General features: G+C 36.8%; 1 protein-coding gene across 1 annotated transcript in view; it reads right to left on the bottom strand.

Moving 5' to 3' along the window:
• Positions 1-20,167, bottom strand: part of LG14H8orf34 (linkage group 14 C8orf34 homolog) — a 307,880-nt gene that overhangs the window by 80,262 nt on the left and 207,451 nt on the right. The window contains 1 exon segment of the mRNA XM_074318665.1: positions 19,724-19,745. Within this exon segment, the coding sequence (XP_074174766.1) occupies positions 19,724-19,745 (22 nt within the window).

The following is a 20,167-nucleotide window of genomic DNA, read 5'->3' on the forward strand; positions in this document are numbered from 1 at the left end:
TGGATCCATGATTTGACTAACTTAATTGGAAAAGAAGGTATTGAATCAGAAACTCGTATTTTGGAATTTTCTAATTAAGTCTACTAATATTTGAATGTCATAATGCAGAATATAAGCAGTTTAAGAGAGGAGCTTAAACTTAATGAATACATTAAGTATTCATTACTTTACTTGCACCTGCCCCCCCCCAGTGGATGCAAGTAAATATAACCAACATATTACTGATGCATCGTTTAATTTTCCAAAATATTTAAATCCTTATAATTCCCAGTTATTATGTAAATGTGATTGCTGAAGATACAGATTTGTAGATTGGTGGATTAAGGTGGTTTTGATAGAATTTTTAAAAATAATGAGCTAGCAATAATAAAAATAATTCTGTCTTGTGTCAACAAATGGCCAGCCTGGGACCTCCATTTTGCTGGGGACACATTACCCAAGTTTCACTGTCAGTGTTAAAGGTCCATCATGAGTGTTTCATGTCATCAGTACTATGAGAGATTTGAGTACATGTAAACAATTATCATTTCATTGTATTGTGCTACATTGGCATCAGTTTGTGGTCCCATATTTTTAAATGTTCATTAATTAATATTTGATATATAAAAAAGGATATGTGTATATAAAATATATTGATGTATAATATATGCAGTATGTTTAAATTACAAAACACAATGATAAACACCCAAAAACCACCTAACTGAAGAATTAGAACATTTCCAATATGCTTTACGCACCTGTGAGCAACTTCCTTACCCCACCTTATTGCCCCTACACATTGAGGATAACCACCGTTTTGAGTTCCTAATTCCCTTCTTTAAATACAGTTTTATCACTTACTATGTTTGCCAAAAGAACATATTTCTTAAATTTGCTAGTTTTGAGCTTTACAAAAATGTCATTTTGTGACTTATTTTGTTCAATCAGTATTATGTTTTTAAGATTTATTTGGTTGTGAGTTACAACTTGCTCATACCAGATAGAGAGACCCAACTGCCATTTCAGATTGGTTGCTTGAAATCAACCAAGGTGAGGGTATTTACATCATGGAAACCATCAATCTCTACAAATTAGGGCTTTCTTTTTCAAAGAAACAGTTGTTAACATTTACCAGCATACCACTGGTTTCTTCCATTTTACATGTGTAGTTGAAATGTATTCAGTTTCCTACATTGTAACAGTTCCACAATGTATCCATTTTCCTGTCCAGGGATTGTTCACATTTCATGGTAGATGAGCACTACTTCTGTGAGAGGTTAATAGGTGCTATGCAAACAAGGGTTGTGTGGGCAAGTCCGGGAAATACAGTCTTAATAAAAGTTAAATCATGTTTGTCCCCTACAAGAGTTTTACTCAGATTCCCAAACTTTTTCTCTTTGCTTGCTACAACTCATCTCCATATTAAACACTCTTCTATATTTTCAGTCCCTAAACAAAATGTGTCCTGCTCCTCCTTGTCAGGACACATTTCTCTTTTAACAATATTACATCCCTTTTTTCCTCTAAGAATACAGTACCTCCTCTCCAAGGAAGGCTGCCTAATCCCTCTGGAGACCCATGTCTTTCTGTCATTATTGCCCAAACAGACCCTATCTGTGTATCAATCCATCATTTTCCTGTGCAGCTGGACAATGCTGGAGAAAATCATGACACTCTAGGATTGGTGAGAACAAATCAATGGTCTCTAACTTTGAACTTGGGTTTCTCGGTCGTCTTTCCTCCTTCCATTCCTTTCAAAATCTTTTTAAAAATATCACTTCTATGACATCCAGAAAAATCATGTAATCTGGAATAAAGACCTACTACCCCACACATGGCACCTAGAGAATTATCTTCCAATTCACAGAGATTGAGAGGACCTCTGTCCTATGTAAAGCTTAGACCGTCCTTTAGGATGGTGGTTTGAACCCTGTCATCCCATGTCCCTCTTGGACTTTAATTTATTTTATCTACCACCAGTCATTCTGTTGATCTCCACTGCCCATTTCCACAGCATGGGAACAAGCTCACTTCTCAGTCAGCCTTAAAAACAAAACAAACAAACAAAAACACCACAAAACAAAATCGCTCTCGTAATTATCTAAAACATCTAGCTGTTGCTTCATCTTGTTTGTTCTTCTTTGGGCCAAACTCCCTAAATATTCTTCCGTGAATGCTTTAGCTTCCACAGTTTTCATTCACTCCTCAATCTTTTTAAATTTGGTTTGTACTTCTACTATTCGGAGATGACTGCTTACACCTAGGCTGCCTGACCCTCTGATTGCCATATACAGCGGAAACTTTTCATGCCTTGCTTTTATTTAATTTTCAGCTGCACTTTGTGTGAACACTCTTTTCCCATTCTATATCATCTCCTTAAATCAGCTCACCCACTCTTATGGTTTTTACCACATGCAGGCTGAGGTTTTTCAGTTCTTTATCTTGAGCTCTCAGCTTAAGACTGGTGTGCCCAAATTCTTGCAGGACAATTTATCCGGATGCACCATGAGCATCTCAAAGGCTATATGTGCAAAAGCAAACCATTTTCATCATTACCCTGCCTTGTACTGTATGGGACTCATCTCCCCCACTCTTGCTAATTACACTTCCTAAAGCGATTTCCCGAATCCATCACTTTTTTTCTTCATGCTACTACTATAGTTTTGCTGCTCATTTTGATTTGTCTGGATTGTTATATAGTTTCCTCACTGATATTCGTACTTAGAAACTTGGCCGCCAAAAGTCCATTTTCCAAATGGCTAGCAGAATGTTCAAAACAAGTCTGACCATATTATTCTCATGCTTTAAATATTTTAACACAAGAGATCTTAACATGAGTATTCTTAGAGGGTCCATTGATAGGTTTTGGGGGAATCACAATAATTCACACAAAAATGGGATGAAAAGTGTTTGGTTGATTTGCTCTTTTTTGGACAGAGTGACAGTAACTTTAACTACATTCTCAAAATAATCCTTGACTCAAAAGAGTTTAAGAGCTACCATTTTTATTGGCTTCTCATCACCTGCAAGACGTGTTATGGTTTCCTTCTCAAGTTATTTGAGTCTCCCTATTGCAAACCCCTACGTGTCTCTGCAAATTCATCTCCTTGGATGTTCCACCATGGATTTTACACTCCATAAACTCCAAACTGCTTTCACTTTCTGGCAGGAATTTTGTTATTAAGCTTCTGTGTCATTATATAATAGTCTCTAGCAGAATTGATTTTCACCTCTTTTACTAGGCTTTTTTACTATGCAAATCTTTTCCAAAACCCTCACTTTACTATATTTTAACTTTTTGTCTAGATGTCTGTTTGTCAACACACTCCAAGGGTCTTAAAGTTTAAGCAAAAATTTTATTTTTCATATTTTCATATCACTAAAACCTAGCTTAGATTGAGTTTGGCACATTGTAAACTCTAAAAGAGATGTCTTAAGGTAGTTTTAGTGATTAGTTCACCTTGGAGCTAAGGAAAGGAAAATAGGACCCAACCTATGTTTGAAGAATTTTCTATAGAATACTATATAGTCTAGTTACAATTATAGGCATACATTTAGGATTAAGCAGTTCTTAGCCTGGTTCCCCTTATGCAGAATGTGAGACAGAAGCTCATGTGTGAGTGGTTGTAGGATCTGGGAGACAGGAGCGAGGGACATGGGAGGAAAACACAAAAGGAGAAAAAGCCAATACAAGAATGTGTTATTGACACAGCCCCTATACAGGTGGCTGTTGATCAATCCCACAAGAATTCTGAGGATCCTTAAGAAATGCGCCCCTTAAAGGACAAAAGAGTAGAGCATTTATCCACAGGCTCTTGGTCAAGGGTGTTCCTTGAACACTGACATCCCCGAACTTTTGAGTTGTACATAATCTAGCATTGAATGACTCTCATTGGTCATCCCAGGGCAGGAGATGAGAGGTAAAAGGTACCAGCATAAGCGAGATGCTGAAGGTTGTACCTGCACAAAGCTGGTTGCCAAAAGCATGTGCAGACCTAGTAGTTAATAAGAGGTCAGGTATTTGAAGTGGGGTACAAATGGGGCTGACGGTGATAGTAAATGTGTTTGGGTTTAAAATAAATGAATCAGATTAAATTTCATACTGACCAGTGAGATTTGGCTAGACAAAATGCTGTTATAAACATTCTGAAGTTCTATTTCCAAGTGTGAGTCCACAAGCACATTCCATGGACTCAGTCTTAATAGTGAACAAGCCAATAAAAGACCGGATCCTCAGAGACTATTTGCCTATCACAGAGCCAGTCAAAGCACCAGGTATATGTATGTGATCAACAGGTATTTGTGAAGCAAATGTTAAAATACTGAAAAGTCCCGCCATCTTAAAACCAGACATAAGGAAGATGAACCAGTCAAGACAAAAGAGGTCAAAGCTCATTCAGGGGATGGGTAGCTACGTCAGTGGTTCAGATTTTGTTTGCCTGGGCTAGACCAAGTAGGACATTCTACAATATCATTTCCAAATCTGATGTGGAAATATCTAGTCCTCTTCCCTGATGAAAATGGGAAGTCAGTGGAGGATTTTGAACAGAGGAGTGACCACGCTCAGACTTCTGCCTCAAGAGGATCACTCTGCTTGTTGTGTTGAGAACAGATTGTAGGCGGGCAAGCATGAAAGCAGGGAAATTCTTTAGGTTGTTCCACCAATCTTGCTGAGAGAGAGCCTGGCTTGCCCACGGGTGGCAGTGGCAAAGATGATAAAAAATGGACTGACGCTGGATAAACTCTGTAGCTGGAGCCAACAACACATCTGATAAATAGGGCTCAGGGTTGTGAGAGGAAAGGAAAAATAAATAATATCACCATTTTTCTGTTCTGAGCAACTGAAATAATCATATTGCCATTTGTGGAGATAAGGAAACTGAGGGAAAATAAAATTTGGTGGGGATTCAGTAGGATGCGATTGGGGACATGGTGAGTTTCAAAGGTGTTTTAGACATGTTGGTGGAGGCGTCGAGAAGAAATTAGATTTCACGGGGAGATGCTGAACAGACTGAGTTGTGGGATGAGGCCTGCCCTTTCTGGCTTTCAAAATCTATACAAAGAACTTCAGGATATGATATACTACTCTTTATTTCTGCTAGTTTGAAGAATAAGGTATCTGTTTCACTGGAAAAGAACTTGTATATCATAACCGTCGATTAGATCAGAGGACCCACAATAAACAGTTTTGATTTTAAGAAATTTTGAAGCATTTTCTTCAAAAACTTTCAAAAAACTTATCTTTCCCCTGCAAAGTCTACTTTTAATTCACAAGCCTCTTTCACAGCATCAGTTATCGAGTTATTTCTAAGTCTCTTTCTAAATGTTAATTTTCCATTTTAAGATTCCAGGATGTGTCTCCAGAATTACTTTTCGCGGGAGATTAGAACAACTTATTGTCACTTATTCAATTTCGAAGGCTTAGAAAAGCCAAAATTGTCATCGACATCAAAACTGACTGGGGACCTTGGAAGGCAAAGCGCTCCTTTGGGCACTGATCCTGCAATCTGGCAGGAGGCCTGCGTGCATTTGCATGATTTCTCCAATTAACTTTGCAAGTTTCCTGAAGTCAGAGACCATCCGGGCCCAGGACTTCAGTTTACATTCATGCCCCCAGAATAACTAATTTAAATATCACCTCTCTGAAGTCACGAAGCACTTGTCATAATTCCCTTTCTACCCTAGAAAAATGTCACTGCACCCCTGTGGAACTCTGCTGTTCTCCGCCCATGTCTCAGTTCTTCAGGGAGTCCATTACCTGGCCTTTCTTCCTCTCACTCTCCATTGCAAACCACTGACTACACCTCGGCATTCTCCCTTACCCTCGGCCATTCCAGTTTGACCCTTAGGTGGGTAGTCTGCTTCCTTTGACGCTGGCCCTTTGACACTATCAGGACCCTTCCAGCATTCTCTGCGCCCTCAGACACAGCTCTGCCTTCCAGAATCTCCAGTAGACTCTTCTCCCCTGGGCTCTCCTTTGCCAAGAGAAAGTTCCCAACAGTACCGACATTCCCCTTCTTATGTTAGTATTATATTGATTTTAAATTCTTCCTTCTAGCATTCATCTGTAGGCACTCTTGTTGGTTACGTCACATGGGGATAAGTAACAGTACGTCAAGATGAAGCACCTTCTCCCCGAGAGCGGAATGGATTAGAATAACATTCTCCTTCCCCAGAGGTCATTCTTTATATTCTGCTTTTAAAATTCTCTCTCTCATTCACAAGAGCCTCTGAACATTAACCTCTAAAATATCATGACTGATGGCGCACGCTCTTTCCTGTTAAATTTTCCTTTTAACTTCCTATCTCTTGCAAGTGAGATACGGGCCTGCAAACTATCAGTAACTCTAATCAAATTTATGGTTCTCTCATGCATACCTGATTGCAGACATGTGCTGCTGTAGGTGGCCTCTTATCTGGGCTGCTAATTGCTCTCCTGGCAGAGACTTAAGAATTTTAAAACCAAATCTAAGGAAAGCACACATGGAGAATAGATAGGTTTTGTTTTCAGTCTTTTCTGCTTTACCTCAACTCCAACGTAAAATGTCAACCTAAAATAAGGCAAGGAGGATCACGGCCGGAGCAGGACTGCTTCTTAGCATACTTTGGGATGACTAAACCAGATTTTCCGGGCAGATACCACGAGAATGTGGGCCACTGACTCACACACCTTGGCCAGATTATTACGCACGCAAAGGACCAGGCTGGGGACGGTCCAAACTTCCTGAGATCAGAGGCAGCCATGAGAAAGGATTAAATTCAAATTTCCAGTCTGGAGCTAAGGCAACTCCGAAAGAAAGATGCCAAACACGTAACGTCTGAGCTAGAGGCAGTCCCGGGCATTGGAATCTCAAGCTTTCTTTGGCACAACCACGAACACACATGTTAAACCAGGTTTCCTGTGTATACAATGATCTGGCGAAGTGTGGGTGTATTTTCGGCCTGCCATCATCCCTGGAGAGGACCCTTTTCAAAGTCTATCTAAATAAAAATAGGCAGTTATGGTCCTGATTTAATGCTGTAGAGGAGTGGTTCTTCCATTGTTAGGCTGCTCTGGAATCACCGAGAGGACATTTTAAAACACAGATCACTGAGCTCCCCCCCACTCCTAGAGTTTCTAATTCAGAAGGTCTGGAGTATAGCCCAGAAGTTGCGTTTCTGCTGAATTCCCAGGTAGTGCTGATACCGCTGGGTGGGGACGGCCCTCTGCACGGCCTCCTCCTTACAGATATGGAAAGAGTTGGCTCTCCCATCCATCCTCACTGTGGGGGTAGTGAAACACCATCCCTGGAATGCCAAAAAACAGAAAAGACTCTACCAGGGGATGTTGACATATCTCTTTCTCTAACTTGCTGGTATTGACTTTTAGCTGCACACTAAACTTTATTTCCAAATGGGTATGACTCCATCTCACTGAGCATCTGACTCCATTTGAGTCAGGAGGCTGCATACTGAGTCCAACTCAAGAGAAAGGCTTGGTCAGCAGTCATCGAGCTCAGCAGCAGCTGTGAGGAGTCTTTCGAAAGCACTGATTTCTAACAGGTTGAAAAATGGGATTGTGTGGGGAGCCAAAACATCCTTTTGAAAAGCTGCCAAAACTTTGTTCCTTCCTTAGCCATTCCTTCCTTTAATCAGAGACCCCTTACTCATGGTACTGAAAGCGAAGGCTGTCTCACATATGTACCTGATGGAAGACCACCCCCTCTGTCTTATACCCCCTGGAAGCATCTGGTAGATTGTACGTAGCCAATCTCTCTCAAACTCAACACTGTCAGACTTTTCTATGTTATAGCACTGGAAGTGACAACATGCCCCACTGCTCAGTCAGATGGTTTACGTTCCTTTCTTGGCTTTTTCCATTTGACGAGATTTGGGATAATTGAAAGTAGGTTGTGATAACTACTAGTAGAATTATGAGGCATACTGAAAGTCTCAAACTACAGGGAATATTACTCTGTACCAGAGGTACAGATAGCAGGGTGCTATCTGCCCACATAATGGAGAGAATGTTGGCAGCTACATTCTGTATCACGAATTCTGATAAACGTTACTAGATATGGAACCAGCATGAAGAAATGAACCAGGGCAGCCTCATAGCAATCCTTCTTTAGAAAGTTGTGCCTTTCTGTGAGGAGTAAACAAAGCACACCAAACTCCACTTAGTTAGGAGGGACTGGCGATAGAAAATAGGAAAATCTGAGAATTCCTTAGAAATCTGAACCCACTGTATTCTGAGGTTGCAACCTAACGAAGGTGAGTTAGCGTGCTTCCCATCAAACAGTATGGCTTTCCCAAGTGGGGATGTGATGACTTGACTTTCCGTAGAGGTAATACTATATATTCCAATAGAACACAGTCGAATGTAAGAAATTTCAGCATGCAAACATAATTTGGTCTCCCTTTCCTTTACTGATCTCCCCCACTTTAATGCTTTCCTTTAGTGCTTTAATGTAGCACTGATGTACCCATAACAGGCAATAAACAGTTGCAATTTGAATGTCTTACTTGAGCACTAGCCCCGAGCTTGTTATATTTTCTGGTTTAAGTGTGTTGCAGGGCAGGGAACTTGGCTTATTTGTTTGTTTTTAACAGAACCCTGTGTAATAAACACAAACTTGGATAACAAATGGTTTTTAAATAACTAGATATTAAATTGTGTTGTATTTTAGCATTTGGGCAGCATACATTAAATTTGCTGCGAATAAGCAAGTTGATCTGGAAAACAGATTGGTTTAGAAAATGGTCAGTATGTGGAGTCCTTGAAAAGATTACAATTAAAAAGATAAAAACCTTTTATTTTTTTTAACAATGCTTTTAAAATATTTAAGGACAACACTGAATATAAATGTCTACGTAACTGGAATAGCCAATAAAAAGGCATAAAGATGTCAGGATGCCTTTTGGCAAAATATTATAGAAAAAGAAATATATTCAGTGACTTACCAGAAAATATGAACACTGCTTTATTAAATTTTAACTATCTTAGTCTAGAATTTATTTTTTTCTGATGTGAAAATCAATTGATCCCTTGAAATGATCATAGAATTTGTTTATAGTGGAACGTTTTTCTCTGTGCCTCTGCTTTGGAAAACTAAAAATAGTTTGCATTGGTAACCACATCTAGTGTGTAAATAAAACTTTTTCAAGGGGTCTTAACTATTAATTTAATTTATTGTTGTCTAATTATCATATCTCAAATCATGTTATTTTTTCTCATATATCATTTATGTTTGTGACTTTTATATGGCATTATCTAGATGTTATAGAATTTCTGGTTTTAAGTGGAAAATAGATTATACTTAAAATTCTGAAGAAAAATATTGATTAAAAAACTCAAATGGCCTTTCCTGAAAATGCAGACTTACTGAAACATAATGCATGATCGCATTGAGGTCAAAGTTATTTGCTTTTCCTTTTAGGTATTCCATATTCCGTTTTGAGCACTAACATTCATAACTGAAAATAAGTACATACTTTGAATTTTGGTTCTTACTGTGAAATGTTATAAGAAAATCCAAAATTTAATAACACTTACTATTCTTTGTTTTAACAGTAATGATGTATGCAGTTTGCTGTGATTCTGAAATATTCGTCTTATGTTAGTGAGACTAATTAACTGGTCAGTGATTATGGAGACAGGTAATAAAAGACATACATAGAGATAAAATAAATATAATTATACACTTGATATAGCTTATGCATGCCATTCAGAAACTGTTATCCAATTATAAGGGTAATGATCATAACAAGTAATTGAAAGTAATTATAATTTCAATTTTACTACAGAGGATACCAGGGAGATCCAGAATGTCAAGCAAGCAAATAAATAAGATGTTTCCAGATAGGGATAAAGAGTAAAATATGATTTTTCACCATTTGTTCCTATTTCTCATATAAGATGCCTCATTTTAACCAATAGAGAAATGAAAATGGAAAAAAAAATAGGAAGAGTCATTTAAATTAATCTTCCCTAGTAAACTATTTGATATCAGTCAGAGTAATGTATTTTTAGATATGCCCCCTTGAGCAAGGAAACAAAAGCAAAAATAAACAAATGGGACTTCATCAAACTAAATAGCTTCTGCACAGTTAAGAAAACCGTCAACAAAAGGACAACCTACTGAATGGAAGAATATATTTGCAAACACTATATCTGATAAGGGGCTTATAACCAAAATACATAAGAACTCATACAACTTAATAAGAAAAAAATAAACTATTCATCATAAAATGGGCAGAAGACATGAAAAGACATTTCTCCAAAGAAGACATACAGATGGCCAATAGACATATAAAAAGATATTCAACATCATTAATCATCAGGGAAATGCAAATCAAAACCACAATGAGATATCATCTCACACCTGTTGGAATGGCTATTATCAAAAAGCCAACAAATAATGTGTTGGTAAGGATGTGACAAGCTAATGCTTATGAGAAGAAACCTAAACAGAATTTGAACTTTAAATAAACCCACTAAGAATTAGAAACAAGGCTTATCCACCTTATATGAAACATAATAATAACTAGAATCAAGATACCTATAAAATTCATAATGCTTGTGTTTGCATTTCACAACAGCAATAATTTTATCTTAAAACATAGCTGGAAAAAAGATATTTAAATAACTTCTCAGTTTGAAGCCATTTATTACTACCTCAGTTCCAAATTTCTAGTATAATTTCTAGATTACAAAACTCATAACCTATAAAATCAGGATAATTATTTCATCCCAATAATATAGCCAAACATTTATCTGTTTGCTTCATTTGCATTTTTATAGCTTGACAAATGAGGTTTTGTTTTTCTTTATTTCTCATAAATAACATGCCCAATTCTACACCATCAGCGTTTTATGCCCAGAATGGATTAGGCAGAACAATAAATTTGAAAAAATGTGTCTAATTCCAAAATAGGACCAACAATTTGACTGCTTTAAAACTAGGAGGCAGCTTATTATTTCAGGTCTTATGTTTAGGTCTTTGACCATTTTGAGTTAATTTTGGTCCATGGTGACAGATGTGGTATGTATACACAATGGAATATTACTCTGCCATAAGGAAAGATGAAATAGTGCCATTTGCAACAACATGGATGGATCTTGAGATTATAATGCTAAGCGAAATAAGTCAGACAAAGTTGAGAAGCATATGACTTCACTGATATGTGGGATATAAAACTGAAAGCAACGAAGGAACAAGACAAAGAAAGAAAGAAATGAAAACTCATAGACACAGACAACAGTTTGGGAGGGATGGTAGAAGGAAAATGGGGTCAAATACTTGGTGACGGAAGAACTGACTCTGGGTGGTGAACACACAATGTGATATATAGATGATGTATTACAGAATTGTGCACTTGAAACCTATGTAATTTTACTAACCATTGTCACCCCAATGAATTTTAATTAAAAGAAAAAGAAAAGAAAAACAAAACAGAAAAGCTAGGAGGCAGCACTCTTAGTAGCAAGAATTTGAACTCTGCTCAATCATTTCAGATTGAGCAGGGTTCAAATTCTACCTGTGCCACTTACCAGCTTTTTGACCTTAATCAGCTTCCCTAGTTTCCTTGAACTTCATTTCTCGTTTGCAAAATAAAGCTAAAAAGCATCCCCTTGACAGTGTTGCTGGTAAGGATTAGAGATAACTTTCTAAATACCTAAAGTGGGCTTTGGTACACACAGCTGGTGCCTCTCAGCAACCTTAGATTCCAAATGCAGTGGAGCAAGAGATATTGTCAATGTGTTTTTTAAAGCAATGTCCAAATCTATGTTAATGTACTTATTTGTTTCAATATTGTATATAAGGCCATTGAATTGATCAGTTTGGCTGCATTTGTTCACTGGAAATTTTAACTGAAGTCATCATTGGTTTTAGCACTCTGCAGACATGTGATTTTTGAGTCTTAGTTGTCTAGTAAATGTCAATTCTGGCTCTGAATTGCCACATTGTTTATCTCCCCTCCCAACTTTTTTTTTTTCCCCTGACCATTTCACTTTGAGGATTTAACAGGGTCTTGAACTTAGTCTGAACTCTTTATGCCTCTGAACTCTTTGTATGGACTCTGATGAAAGTGATAATGAAAGAGAAGCTCTGGTTATCAAAAAAAAAAAAAATTAGAGAAAGAGGAAAGTTTGGGATAACAATCGGTTTACCCAATAAACACGTTCATTCATGTACTCTCCTCACATCCATTATCATAGATCATTTTCTTCCAAAAAAGTGTTTACTATGTTGCTTATACAGTACTTTAGTTTCAAAGTGTTACAATGATAAAAAAATGATAAATATGATTTATGAGATTTACTAAAATAGTACATTTGAAATTTGCATAATAATTGACGTAAATGACCATATTCTCGTTTTATTGCATATAACTAGAATATAATATAATAATAACTATTTTAAAATAAAACAGTAATTATTTTAAATTCTTATCACTTATTTTACTAAATTAAACACTAACAGTTTTTCCTTTTATCATGCAAAATTATTTAAAAATTCTTCCAGAAAGTTATACAACATTAGATAAGTCTTCAAAAAAATAAATGTGATTTACATGTTTGTTAGCAGGATCCTGATTACTATTGGTTATAAGACATTAAAGTTTAAATATTTTGCTAATTTTTAAATCATTCTCAGAAATCACACGTAATGTCAGAGATTAAACTTAGGCAATTAGTCAGAATTAGTTAAACATGTTCAAGTCTAAACTTAGGCAAGTTTAGAAAGATGTAATGACAATTCATGACTTTGGAGAAAAGAGAATGGCTAGATATCTAAATGGCTTTTCTCTTATTCAAAGCAATATACTTCTCTCCAGAATTTATGGATATATCTTATAACTCATATTTTTCTTTCTTTCTTTTTTTGTGTGATCCCAGTATCCACCTAAATCTGCTCCTGAATCCTGTCACTTTATACCTTTTAAAGATTTTCTTTCTGTGATGTGAAGCTATCTTATATAAAAGGTATTTAGGTCCTGTCCAATTTTTTTTCCTCTTCTGGACTGATGATCTTATGTTTTATTTATGTCATGAAGCGGACATCTCCCCGGCCAAGAGTGACGCACACTGAGTGTCGGAAGACAGCCCGATCACACTGTGTATTTTTATGAGTTCATTGAACATTTTAAAATAAACAAGGTTGGGTTGGTCACAGGGGACTTCATTCAGACGGTGAAAGAAAAGGGAAGTGGAACAAATGAAGTAAAGGAGATGAAAGAAACAGAAAGGGAAGTAAGCAGACTTTCTTTGAATGTTACATGTCATGCGTACTGTTTTTATAAGTTTTACAGTTTAAAAGTCAATTGAAAAACATCAGCTAATCTTTAAAACAGTCCTGAAAGTAAGCGCAGCACAGCTGCTTGTCTCGCTCACCATCCAGGAGTTACACTGAGCATGGAAACAATGAGATGGATGCTGGCTTGTTCACGTGGGTTTGCTCACTTTTAACTCTTATAATTATTTTCATAGTGAATGTAAACACTTCCCCCAAGCCAGGTATCAAAAAACAATAAATGTAACATACATGTTTTATTTATTATTATCTAACTACCATTGATTTTTTCCCCTATAATTGTTGGAAAGACGACATGTAATTAGATTCTGATTTTTTACTATAACAAATATTTAAAAGCTGTTGGGAAATATATTTTCTCTCTGAAACGGAGACCTCTTTCTGGACTGATTTTATTTGTCATTTTGATTTCTACCCATGTTTTAAACTTGTACATATCACAGTTCTTTGCTTGTGTGTTCCTCTTTCTGTTTGGTATCAAAGGGGCAAAGCAAAATAAAATTATAGCCTCTTCATGTCAGCCTTTCTCCAAGCACTTGAGAAATAAGTAGTTAGTAGAGAAACAGATCAATACAACCTGCTCAGTCTTGATGGGTCTGTTCCTCTTTACAGAATCAATTTTAGGTGGATTATCATCTAATGGAGCCTGGATACTTGTTCTATTTCTAAAACTTTAACAGTGAGCAAGATGGATACTAACTAACCAATTCTAAGCCATAATTTTGTCTAAATCTTATTAATATCCTTTTAAGCCAAACCTGAGTTCCTCAAACAATGTTCCATACGACTTATGGAACATCTTTTGACAACAGGCAACTAAGCGAGGCTATGTAGTCCAGGGTTCCGAGAGTCCAGAGTTCCCATTGCTGTCAAACTTAACTGTAAATCATCTCATTTCTTTCTGTTCAACATGATGGTACTAAAAAGCTTCACTGGTTTGGTGGTTGCCAGAGGGTAAGGGGGGTGGGGCGTGGGGGGTGGGAGATAAGGGTAAGGGGGATCGAATATATGGTGATGGAAGGAGAACTGACTCTGGGTGATGAACACACAATGGGATTTATAGATGATGTAATACAGAATTGTACACCTGAAATCTATGTAATTTTACTAACAAGTGTCACCCCAACAAATTTAATAAAATATAATTTAAAAAAACACAAACAAAAAAACAAGATATCATAATTTTAAACAAAGAAAAAAAGAAAAAAGAAAAAAAAGCTTCATTGGGTCCAAAACCAGTGTTAAATCTCCATAGTCACGCTTGGCACTCCTTTTGCCTTGCTGGCACTTGGCTACAGTGTCTATAATACTGAGGTTTCTAGAAGTGTCTTTGCAAGTACAGCTGGACATTTTTTTTCCTCCTAAAATATGGAAATATAATGGTTTGCTTCTTAATTTGGAAAAAACACAAAAAAATAAAAGAGAATTTCACGAAGCTATTATAAATTTTCTTTAGATGGAAAAATACTGTCATATCTCTATGTTGTGAAACTTAATTTTTCAATTTCCAAATTGATACTTTGATGCAAACTGATTTAATTCAACAACCGACTTAACCTGCCTCTAGCCCAGTGATTCTGTGTATGACATGCACGGGTCCATTCAACTCCTTAAAGAGCTCTTATTCAATTATAAAATAAAAATTAAATTACAAAATAAATAAAATCAAAATTATAAAATAATAAAAATTTAAAATTTTAGCAATAATTTAACACAATTAGGAATGCGAGTTTGGCTGCAACGAAACTTTTCATGTCAATGTTAGACTTACAAGTATGGGCTCTTCTAGACTCAGCACCCTAGGCTATTAGGTGTGTCTTCAAACGTCCCTCTACGTTTCTCCATTTGACCTACTGGGAAACTTAGTTCTAAGAGCGAACCGAGACTTTCACTGGCCTTTCCTTCGCTCTAACATGTCATTGAAGTATTCGGTACAGCTGTTTTTCTTCTCCATGACTTGAAAGCACAATCATAAACACCTATGGACACTGGAGTGAAGCGATAGTTCTCAGTGACCAGATGGTTTTCCCTATGATCCAGAATATGCTCATCCATGAAAATACAGAACGGTTTAGTGCCTAAAAAAATGGATCCAAAAACTAAAATTTAGTTTGAAAAACCCTGGATTAGTCCACAAAATTTCAATGGTTGTCATATTTCCCCCCTTCACTCACTATCACTTTTGAGTTTAGAGTTGGCATTAGCTGTGACCCTACACAACAATTCAGCTTTGGAAAGTGTTGGTGCCATTACCTATTTAGCTATTCAAAACGTTATTGAGCCCAGAGTATGTATATGCATTATGTTATGCTAGATATAGAGGATAAAAAGAGACAGCATGAGACGCAGTCTTATTTTTACATGGAGCCCATTCTCTAAAAAGAGGAGAAAAACCAGATAGTTAAAATATATCATTGATTTGTCACAATTTTTTAAAGTGCTATAAGAAGTCTTAGTGTCAAGTCACTAAAGTAATCAGATGACCTAACCCCGTCAGGAAACTGTGAAGACAGGACAGAAGGAAGAGCTGCTGACCAGGGAGGACAGCAGCGGGCTCTCCATGCCATGGCTCCATCGTCATACATGGTGACATGGTAGTCAGCTCCAACCCGGTATCTGGAAGCCATGACTGCTGAGTGAACAGAGGTGGGCACGTTACTTGTCCTCAACAATAAAAAGCACCTTTCTTAATTCTTTGGGAAACCAGAAACCCACCCCAGAGTTGGAAAACGGGGTCCTAAAGTGACAGTGACCTGAGATGATAATTCACCTTGAAGTAAAGCTGGTTGCATCTCTTCCTTGGAACTCTAAAAGAGCTCAATGATACATTCACGAGCTCAAGTCATTGGGCTGCAAAAACTGGCTCAGCAAGTGATAGATGTATGAATTCAAATTCAGTTGAGAGCTTTATTCATAACTCAGAAAGATGAATAGAACACTGTCTTATTGCATTCAGGCTGCTATAACAAAATACCACTGATTGGGTGGCTTGCAAACAACAGAAATTTCTTTCTCACAGTTCCAGAGGGTCTGCCTACCGGGTCATCTTCCCCAATCTCTTACTCTACACAGACCCTCCATTGGAGAGTTGTTTAGCATCTGCTTGGATATTTCAAGGAACAGACCATTCACATTGGCTGGGAATTGGACCTTTCCATTTTCTACCACCCCAGTTATCCCACTATTCTTTCTTCAGTTGAAGTAAAGCATGTGTATCCTTTAGTTAAGTGCCAGTAATGCTTTTTGGAGCAACAAAAATAAGTATATTTTTTCTTCCATGGGATTGCCCTTTAAATATGCATAGCTCTATTTATTCTCTTCCAATATAAACTCCTTAAATCCTCCTATTTTCTTGAACGATTGAGCTGAGGAAAATTTTATATTTCTCCTGTGTTGGACAACTTGGCATTTAGACTCAAGGGCAATTTTTAATAGAGCTTCATTTTTTAAAACACAACTTTAAGATTAAATATAGTAGTTATGTATTGACATATAGAAGAGAATGGATGTATTTTGTAATAAATTTAAACTATAAACTAAAATATAAAAGAGTTTTCCTTGATATCTCTTGTAAATCTGTATTACATTTTCTAGAACTTTTGAGCTCTCAATTATTTCTTAATGACTAGATAACTTCCACCTAAAATTTCTTGTTTGCATTGCTAAATGTTGCAGAAGGGCATTTCATTTTCTCTTCTGGTTTTATTTTACCAAATTGAAGCTGTTAAAAGTGATTTGATTTCATATCTTTATGAAGTCTCTTTCAAAGTGTGCTTGTCAGTTCTGAGAGAGAATTCAGGTTCCTTCAATCTAAGCAGAAACATTGATTCTGGACAGTTTTCCTGTCAGTCACTATTACTTCTTTAGTGACTAAAAAAAAATGTTCTTTAATATAAGCACCTATTCACCTGTTAGGATAACTGACTAAAACATTTGTGCAAAATGTTTTTCATTCATAATAAAAATGCCTTAAAATGGATCTGGAACACTGACTATTAGGTCAGTTTTTGAATCATAGTCATGGAAGTATTTACCACCCTATGAGTATGATCCAGCCTGTGAGACTGCAGCCTAGATGAGGTCTTATTATTTTCTTGAGTCAGTACCACAGCACCTTGTCCAAGGTGAGCTTTCAAAAAATATTGATTGAATTTAACCAAGTCACTGTAACAACAGCTGCTGCGAGACTTAGCAGGAAAATCTGGTAAAGAAGATAAAAAAAAATAAATCTGTAACCACTGAGATCATAACCGAACTGTTGACATTAATCTTCTGTTTAACAAGTCATTTCCTACAACTGAAATTAAGGTTTTGGAAATCAGGAAAGAAGGTACCTAATTTGGGCAGCTTTGGTTCTTGTTGCATTGGATTCATTTTAAAAAAAGAATGTAAGAAATATCTCCATGAAGTTGTTTTCACTTTTAAGGCATAAAATCATTTGGTAAACATTAAGGAACAGACATATTTTGATGGACCAAAGGCTATAAGCTGTTGGGCTTCTTATTTTATTATAGATATACTTAAATGTACGAACATGGCTTTAAACAAATAGGGAGGTACCCTTATTTAATTTATTTGCAAAGAATCAAGTAATTATCTCATGAATTCCTTTTAGAGAAGGTAGATGATTGGATTTAAAGGACAACCCTCCCTCTTCCCCATAATAAGTTATTTTCCTAAAATATCCACATAAGTGGGTACACTCACTGCTTCACATCACCTGTATATATACAATTTAAAGTTGCCTTCCTTATTTCCATGAAAATTTTACATCCAAATTGACCTACTAAGACATACCATAAATATCTCTATATTAACTCACTAGAACGAGTAGACTATTCCTTATACCAATGTAAATTTCATCTTGTCAATAGATGTTTCTATTTTTTTCTCCTAACCTATGACATGACTAAATTGAACCCACATTTTCCTAGCTGAATCTATGGCAGTAGAGAATTAACTTTTACAACATGGCCTGTTCCTTAAGTATCATTTTATTGGATGATGTTTTTACAAATCTCTCCAAGTTCTAAGTAGTCTCTCCATTGTAAAAACATATGGGATCTTCTAAAATCTACATCAGAAACTTTCTAGTTTGGGTGGTGAACACACAACATGATATATAGATGATTTATTACAGAATTGTACACTTGAAACCTATGTGACTTTACTAACAATTGCCACCTCAATAAACTTTAATTTAAAAAAAAGTTTCTAGTCCTAACATTGCAGGATTTAAAATGGAAATTGTACTCCATCATCTAATACATTTATTGCTATGGGCATGGTGAATCATATCGAAATATGAATCTTCCAGGGCAGCAGCCCCTCTCCCACCAGCACATCCCCTCACGGGTGCAGCAGGACACGCCATGCTGTGGATTCCCAGGTGCTTTCTCTGAGGATGGACCAGGACACATTAATACATTTGGGCTTTAGGAAGAATGGGGAGGCAGCTGATTCATCTTTCTACAAATGAATGGCTGATTACTGACAAAGACTAATGGAAAGCTTTTCTTTCTATTGAACAAAAAAGTCTGAAAACTCTAGAGTACTAAATTTAAAACTCTAAGTATCTGCTCTGGACAAGGTGCTCATAGAGCTAAACTTAAGTACCCTCATTTTCCACAAAGTGGCCCAGATCCTCTGGTTCGAGACCATTAGCCCAGGAATTGCTCAGTGATGAGGCTCTCCTATTATCATGGTGTAGAATAAGAACTCTGCTCCTTAAGTTCAGACACAATACTGAAAGCTAACTGGTGGACTCCATCAGATTCCATCTCTGAAAATATGTAAATAAGATTCAGTTAAATCCTTACATGATTGTAAAGGTAGATGTCTTAGCTCAGGCTGTTATACCGAATACCGCGGACTGGGGTCTTAAGCAACAGATATTTATTTCTCACAGTCTGGAGGCTGAGAAGTCCAAGATCAGTCTCTTGGTGAGGGCTCCCTTCCCTACTTACAGATGGCCACCACTTCATTGTGTGCTCACATGAACTCTTCAGTATGTACGTGCGGAGGCACAAGGGAGCTCTCTTGTGTCTTCCTCTTCTTCTAAGCGCACTAATTCCTTCATGAGGGCACCACCCTCATGTGCTCATCTAAAGCTAATTACCTCCCTCCAAATATCATCACATTGGTAATTGAAGGCTTCAACATATGAATTTGGGAGGACATGAGTAGTTAGTCTATAACAGCAGAAATAGGGAAGTAGCAGGAAAAGACCATAGACAGATGCCATGAGGCATTAAAATATAGGAGTAAGCAGATTGCCAGAAGTTGAAAGAGATTATTTGTTGACAGAGTGCCTTGAGATTAAAGCAGATTTGCGGGAGCCCCCAAAGGATCACGGCATCCTGTGGGTCCCAGTACTGTTGCTGGGCTACTAAAGAAGCTGGTGTATCCTAAATGGTCATGAGCAATATTCCAGATGTCAATGAGACTGAAAGACTCTGTTATTTCTTCCTGAACATCACCCTTATTTTAAAGCCCCATTAGCTAATGTGAATTCCACTGAAGTTTCTCATTCTTATAACATGAAGGTGAAGCATAGCTAAAACAATATTTAATTATATATGTGGTTATATTAAAGATACTCTGAGTTATTTCTCTCTGGTCCCTACAGCTGTTTCCTCCCAAAAAATCTTGGTTTTAATTCTGAGCGTATTTATCTGATGAGCCCATTCATCTATTTTCTGGAATGCCTGTGTGAATGGAAGTATTTAATCAATGAAATAACTTCAAGTCAAGATGATAGAGTAAATTCATATAAAAATCTGTTGCCTGCATGCGCACGATTGCACACATACACACACACACACACACACACACACACACACACAGGGATAAAAGATAAAATACATTTTAAAACATTTTAAAAGATAGAA

Source organism: Rhinolophus sinicus, linkage group LG14 (assembly GCF_036562045.2).
Source record: "Rhinolophus sinicus isolate RSC01 linkage group LG14, ASM3656204v1, whole genome shotgun sequence".
Lineage (NCBI taxonomy): Eukaryota > Metazoa > Chordata > Mammalia > Chiroptera > Rhinolophidae > Rhinolophus > Rhinolophus sinicus.